Here is a 7,603-nt window from a genome sequence, read left to right as displayed (position 1 = left end):
GCACGTGAACTGACAGTAAAGCAGTTGTTTAAATCAAATTTGACCAAAACTTGATATCATATCAAGAGAAATATAGGGTCTTCGGTATCGTTAAATCATGTGAAAACCCAGCAAGCAAAGTCTTAAAGCTGTAGCCAAATACCATTTTGTTATTAAAAAGAAGAAAGGAAGAGTTAAAAAGTAAAACAAGGGTAGTGCATTAAGATGCGGCAGGGGCCAAACCTCATACGTTGGACTTGGTAATTCTCAAGCCTTAATGCCAACAAAACCATGCCTAGATTTGATAGTTGCCCTTTTTTATAAAATGTCGAGTAACGCAAGCGAAACGACAGGCATCCGCCGTATTCAATTGCAAGTGGTGACTCGTGTGTGGACTGGGGGGATATTAGAAATCACTTTCATTTCATATTGCAAATAGAAGCAGCATAAAACGCTTTATGCACGTGGGGTGGTTGAGAATTGGGGATAACTATGAAACCCACCTTTATTGGGAATCATAAGAAGCTTATCCGATCGCATCATCATTCCATTAGAATCCCACCACAGTTCACAACTTGGCTCTGCCTGCCCACCCTCCACCACACGTCACTATAAACAAATATTGGTTCTAATAATGATAAAACCAACAGCTTTTGCCTTAATCAGGGTTGTGCGTAATACAGCTAAGGATCTCCCTGGCTGGTGGGCTCCCTCACGGCACGCTGTACCTTGCCTTGCCTTGCCTTGCCTTTGCTGGTCTATCCGTGTTTCCCTTCTTCGGCTGATTGAAGATTCCTAGTTTTCCCTCCACATATTTGATCTACCATTTGATGCTTGAAATAAATTAATAAATATAGTTATAACACTTTATGGAAAAGAAAACTTCCTCTGTTTCCATTTTCATATCACTTTATAATAATACCATAATTTAATGGTATAAAAAGCTTTCAAATTTTTTATAAAAAATAATTAAGTTACTATTTTTTTAGCATTTAATTAGATATTTGAACTTTTAAAATATATTAAAAGTTTCTCAATTTTATTTTTATTTTTAAACTTTTAAAAAATAATTAAGCCCTGTTTATTTTTTACATTCAATTGAGTACTTAAACCTTTAAAATACAATAAAACACCCTTAGATTAAAAAAAATTAAGCCACTGCTTATTTTGTATCACATGTCACGCCGTGATTATGAAATGAAATGGCTTTAATTAAAAAATTAGGACCAATTAATTTTAAAGTCAAATGATATTTTCAATGTATTTGGACAATTCAAGTGTCAAATTGAATAAAAATTAGGGTTAATTTTTTTAATTTGAAGACTTTTTGATGTATTTTAAAAGTTTAAATACTCAATTAAATAAAAATAAAAACTTAATTATTTTTGAAAATTTAAAAAATTACACCAAGCTTAATATCATTGTGGTGTATTATTAGGACACCAAAACTCAACCGTGAATTTATAATAATAATAGTAATATAATTGCGGTGTATTATTAGGACACCAAAACTCAACTGTGAAGAAAGGTCAGAGAGACGGTGTTCTTATCCAATTCCAACTCCTTGGGTCAACTTTTGACCCCTAACTCTAACCACATTGTAACAGCCAGTCTAAAAGTGTTGGCCGTTTTTTCTTTCACTATTCAACACAGTTTCAAATATCCCCTACATTTAGTAGCATTTATTTATGTTTTTTTTAATATCAATTTTCTCTCTCATAAGTATTTTCTGTAAAGATAAATTATTAATAACGAAGCGTGCCTTATTTTTATGAGTCAAACTTTTAATTACGTGATTAAAAAGAGATGAACAATTATTATATCCCAACTCATAATTATAATTTATTTATGAGCTTTTAATTGTACGTGTAGAATATTAAAATTATTAAATTATTTTATTGAATTATTTTAGTAAATTTAAAATTTATTAGCAATTTTTTTAATATCACTTTAATGAGGATTAGTTACTAAGTATTAATTGATGTTATATTAGTATTAAATATTGCCCATACAAGAAACAGAAAGAGAATCACTTTTATTACAATTAAATATTAATTTTTTTATAAGATGTAAATATTGTGATTAAAGTTTAAAACCTCGGTTAATGAGTTTAGATGTAGAATAAAAAAATATAATCAATTCATAACAAAAAAAAAGCTTCTTAAAATTCGGTAAAAAGACTTATGAAGGAATATTGAATTTCACAAATAAAATCAACAAAGTAATAAATTTATAGAAATTATATAGTTAATTAAAACAACACAAAACAAGTAACAAATTGTAGTTATAGTTCTGAAGTTAAAAGTAAAAACAAGAAAAAAAAAAAGTGGGTATGAAATGGTATAATTTTGGTGGGAAATGAGATAATAATCGTTAATATAGCAATAATTAACAGATTACAATCTTAATCCCTATAATATTGATCCTACGTGGCAATGGCTTTCTCGTTAATTGATCGCCTCCTTTTGGGTCCCACGCTCCATTAATCATACCCGCCTACCCAAAATTTATTGAATAATTAAAACAAAAAGATGAAACGCAATTTAAAAAGGCACATCTTTTTTTTTTGTCCTTCACAGAGAGAGGAAAGGAGGGGAGCATTAAAAAGGAAAAAGAAAAGAGAGAGAGAGGTTAAGGCTTAAGGTGTGAAATTTCGTGGTTCGTCTGTTTTTCTTTTTAATGGCGGAAGTAGAGAAGCAAGACAAACTTGCTGTAAATGGAGGCAAAAGGGAAGAAGAAGAGACGCTGTTAGAAGGAATGGCGGTGTTGGATTTCGACATGCTATGTTCCACGGTGGCTTTGCAAACGCAAGGCAAATGGAGGAAACTTGAAAGCGCCGAGGATCCTTTAGAACAAGGAAACGCCGACTTCGGTGGTGTTTTGAGGATGTGGGAAGGTGAAGTTGTTCTTGATTTCTTGGAGGACCGCCGCCTCGCTCTCGAATCTGCCTGGTCAGTTCTCTCTCTCTCTCTCTCTGTCTTGTTTTTCAGAACGAGGTTGTTTGTTTCCTCGGAAAATTAAAAAAATAATTCCGAGATAGGGGTACTAAAATTGTTTTGCTCCGTTTATTCTCATTTTTTCTCTTATCCCGAACATTTCGGAGGCCGCCAAAATATGTCAAAAAAATCCTCACTTTTTTTTATGTCGGTGTTAGAATGAATCTAATTCAATAGGAACCTGCTCTTTTTGCTGACCCTTTTTCAATTTTTTTTTTTTGTATATATATTTGCAGCATTGGTTTTCTCCTGTAAATTAGCTTGATTAATTTAAAAATTATTTAATTGGCCGATTAATCAATTCTGGCTGTTCAATTGAGTTTGTATCATAACTCATGAGGTTCACCTCATACCGTTTCCTTTAGCTCTTGTTTTGATGTTATGCAACTGATGTTGATTGATTGTATTTATGTTTGTGTAATAGTGTGTTTTGATATTGCAGTTGCCCCTGCTATAGATTTGGGAAGAACATGCGGCGGGCTGGTTTAGGAATTTGTTTGCTTCAGGTAAAAAGTTTTTCATATTTCTGCATTCTTATACGTGTTTCCATGGTCTTCTTATGATATGCTAGTTTGGGGATTTTGCAAGTTTTTTGCATGTACCTTAGTTCCTGCCGTTCAGAGTTTATTGCTTGCCAAAGATGCTGTATTTCAACGTTTTCTGAAGGTTCTTAATGTGCTTTTGCAGGGAACTGTTTATTTCATCCTCGCAGTCACTGCTATTCTCAACTTTGTTGCCTTCTTCGTTACCAAGCGGAATTGCTTTCTGTATTTGGCTGTTACTTTCATCTTGTCTATTGGAGCATATTTGGGTTTCTTCCGTAGACAGATAAAAAGAAAATTCAATATTAGGGTGAGAACCTTTTTATATGTGGACATGCTTGATTCTTTTCCAACTTCATTCTCTGCTTAGTAATCATCGTTTATTCCTAATTGAATTTGTTGACCTCTTTATACCGACTGCGGATGTTATCGTTCTCTTGGATTGACATCAAAGTTTGAAGGTTTCAAAAGAACCAACTAGATTGAGGAAAGCCTGTCACGCATAACATGTTACTTCGAATGGCATTTACTAGAGCCCAAATTGATCACTTGTGTTTAACAATACATCCACACATTTGAGTTTGGAAATTTAGCCCTTGCATTTCCTTGTTGCACTCCCACTAAATTTTCTTTATTCCTGTGATATGGCATTGTCGATGCTTTAAACTTTGGTTCTTTTGCATATGAGAATTATAAAGCTTGATAATTGTGTAGATATGTTAAAACTCAACTCATGTAGACAATTGTAAGAGATGGTCTTTTATTGATTACTTACTGTATAAGACTAGCTATCTTGAATTTCAACTACATATTTGACCGACCATCATGCTTTGCTGATCTTTTGTCTAGTTATTCACGCTTCTAGACTCCTGATTCGGTTGGGAATTATGTATGTTTGCAGGGCAATGATAGCTTATTGGATGACTGCGTCTACCATCTGATCTGTCCTTGCTGTACACTATCTCAGGTTCTTATCCTTTTCGAACTTTCAGTATTCTATTAACTCTATAATCTAAAAATGCAACAAGACTCATTCAACCAGTTACAAAATCAAATGTGGCTCGAATTTAAGTTCTTAAAATCTTTCATTTTCCTGAAGATTGATGAATAGGCTTTTTTCCTTTTAACATGGAGCAGGAGTCTAGAACATTGGAGATGAACAACGTCCAAGATGGTACATGGCATGGTCGTGGTGATATATGCATAGGAAGCTATGCTGAAGGCACCAAGCCGCTCTTTGGGCTACACCCTCCTCCTACCATGTCAATTAAGACCCCTGAACCCTGCAGCATGCAAAATGGTCTAAATGGCGATGATAATGGTCAAACATGAGAAGCTTACTCAAAAGATGTAGGCCAATTTTAGGTGTGAAAGAGAAATTCAAACATCCGAGTCAATTTATTCTTTGATGGAGCGATGTTGCAGAGGTGGATTTAGAGAGCAAAGCTTGTGCAGCTTGGATCATCGAATCCTGCAGGAAGGAAGGGAGATCCAGAAGCATAACAGTGCTTCCATGTGCATAGAAGGAAACTACTTTGTTTCAGTTTGGGGGAGTTTTAGGACATCCGATCCATCTTTAGATATCATTTTCACTTTTCTCAGAACACATTGAGCCTATTAGAGAACACCTTTTTCACCTCGATTGATTAGAGAACACCTTTTTCACCTTAATTGTTCTAGATGTTCCTCTCTGAAATGTATATTATCTTTATTCTAAATAATAGCTTGGAAATAGGTTGGTCACTTCTGTGTTAAATTGTATTTTGTTTTTCTGCTCAAAATAAAAAAAGCGGTCATTATTAAATTAAAGAATAAATTAATTTTTTTTAATTTCATTCATTTCTATTATTGAAAAATAGCATGGCTAACAGAATAATCAAATAATAGAATGTGATGTGCCATGTATATATAAAGATTATTTTTAATAATATAGAGATTGATAAAATTTTTAATAGAATGATTAGTTTACTATTTGATCTAATGTATATAGATTAATTTATTTATTTTAATAGAGACCAAAAATGTAATCTAATTTCTAGTATAAAAACATTTATGATACTTTTACCATCTTAAATCCTAATTATTATTTTGGGTTTGAAGATGTTAATTATTATTTTAGAATTCTCATTTACAAAGATATTAGTTTTAGGAGATTTTTAATTAAAAGTATTTTATGGTCTTCAGAGTTTTTATTTTGGACCTTTCTTTCAATTTCTTTCTTTTTATTCAAATAAGCAAATGTGATGAATATTAAATTTATGCATAAATTTTGGTCTAATGTGTAATTTGATATATGAACTTTGATTTGGTTTAATTATATACAAGAAACTTTAATTGCAGTTCATGTGTATATAGAATTTTGGTTTTGATTCACCTTTACACATTTAAAGAAATGAATGCATGCATTTATTTTCATAGTAGATTAATATAATTGTTTGTGTATACTATATATCAACATAAAATGATGCTAATTTGATAATGTTGTCAATGATATGTGAAAATTAAATCAAATCAAATCAATATTTCATATATGAAACTGTACAAAATCAAAGTTCATCTATGACGTTGCACATTGGATCAATGTTCACGTATAGTTTTCATATTTATCCTATAAGCAAACCCGTGTAACTGTTATTCAAGAGGTTGATTGACATCAGTAAAATTAAGTGAGTTAAAAGCACTAGACATCCCCAAATTATGATATCCATTTCAAATTGATCCCTAAACTTTAAATTATTTTAATTACATCCTTAAACTATCAATGTTATATCAGTTAAGTCCTGTAGTTACTAAATTCATTAATTTAACTATTACAGAAGCCTTAGCATTCACTTTTTTTTTCTCACTTTGACTTTATTTTTAGTTTTTATTTTTAAAAGTTATATGACAATGTTCCATTTATTTAAAATTTTCATTTTAAATTTAGCTACATAAGGTTTGATGTATCATTTAACGATTAAATTAATGGTTTTAATAACAAAAGAACCCGATTAATATAATATTAATAGTTTGATGATGTAATTAGAACATTTTAAAGTTTAAGGATCAATTTAGAATGAGGATCATAATTTAGACTTGTCCAAGGACTAGGCTTGCAGAAAAAATTTCACACTTTGAGCTGGCCGGCCCAAATTAAATTTAAATAATAAAATAATTTTAAATTTAAATTTAATTATAAAAGTATATAAAACATCAATTAAAAATATAATTTTTAATATTTTATTATTGTTGAATATTGAAATGACTTTTGGGCGGGCCGAGTTGGCCAAAGAAACAGGCCTGGGATTGAAAACAATTTTGGAACTAATCCTGGACTGGCCCGTGAGCACCGAGGAAATTTGATATAATTAACATTTTAATTTTAGAGGTGTAGGACTCTTCAATGAGTGTAGAGGGATTTGGAGATGGTGAGACTATAATTCAAAAAATGGTAAATTTCTAGAGATTTAAACTCCCATGTTCTCAAATGCAATTCGGGGGTTTATATTCTCACAAGACAAGAGGACCAGGTAATGACAAATTGAATGCCAAACTGTGAACCTTTTCCTAACACTATCCAATGCTAAAAACAGAAACAGAAGGGCTCATCCGAAATTGATCTCCCACCAATGAATGCTTGAAAAAGCAATTTGGGTTTTAATCCTTGGACCATCCAGTGGTCCCTAAGATGTTTTTTTCGTTTCCCCCCAGTCTAGAGAAATAATAATATTTTTTTTTTATTTATCTTTTACCTTGAGGGACCATCAACCTTTGTCCAATCATCCAAACCTACCAATAATTAATAGCGAAAAAATTGCAGTGTTTCAAAGCAATTCAATTGTTTACACCATCTTCCCCCAATTGACATACAAGAAAACCTCATTATTTTAAGCTGACTGGTTGTTGAGCTTCAGGCCGAAACAAAAACAATAACTTCAACCACCATTTAAGTGTTGCCCCTTCTCTCGTGTTTCTCAATCCCTCAACAACCCACCAAGATAAGACAGTTGATTTTTGGCCCCGTTGGCCCTGCTTGCTTTCAAGCACATAAATTGTGTAGTTTCTCGACAAAGATACCATAATCTTTTAAGACAGCTACGTGCCTTG

General features: G+C 32.1%; 1 protein-coding gene across 1 annotated transcript; it reads left to right on the top strand.

Moving 5' to 3' along the window:
- The first annotated feature begins 2,494 nt into the window (after positions 1-2,494).
- On the top strand, positions 2,495-5,260 carry LOC108449921 (uncharacterized). Its single transcript, XM_017747304.2, has 5 exons — positions 2,495-2,930; positions 3,418-3,481; positions 3,663-3,827; positions 4,419-4,484; positions 4,655-5,260. Exons 1-5 carry the CDS (start codon positions 2,659-2,661, stop codon positions 4,847-4,849), a joined length of 762 nt encoding a protein of 253 aa, XP_017602793.1. The 5' UTR covers positions 2,495-2,658; the 3' UTR covers positions 4,850-5,260.
- Positions 5,261-7,603: the final 2,343 nt, after the last annotated feature.

The sequence above is a fragment of the Gossypium arboreum genome, chromosome 5, assembly GCF_025698485.1.
Source record: "Gossypium arboreum isolate Shixiya-1 chromosome 5, ASM2569848v2, whole genome shotgun sequence".
NCBI lineage: Eukaryota > Viridiplantae > Streptophyta > Magnoliopsida > Malvales > Malvaceae > Gossypium > Gossypium arboreum.
This window is presented reverse-complemented; position numbering and strand designations above follow the sequence as displayed.

Bases quoted from the DNA above. Each gene is read 5' to 3' on its own strand.
- LOC108449921 (XM_017747304.2), top strand. From the start codon at position 2,659: ATGGCGGAAGTAGAGAAGCAAGACAAACTTGCTGTAAATGGAGGCAAA. The intron at 3,482-3,662 runs GTAAAAAGTTTT...GTGCTTTTGCAG, and splicing joins TAGGAATTTGTTTGCTTCAG to GGAACTGTTTATTTCATCCT. The intron at 3,828-4,418 runs GTGAGAACCTTT...GTATGTTTGCAG, and splicing joins AAAGAAAATTCAATATTAGG to GGCAATGATAGCTTATTGGA.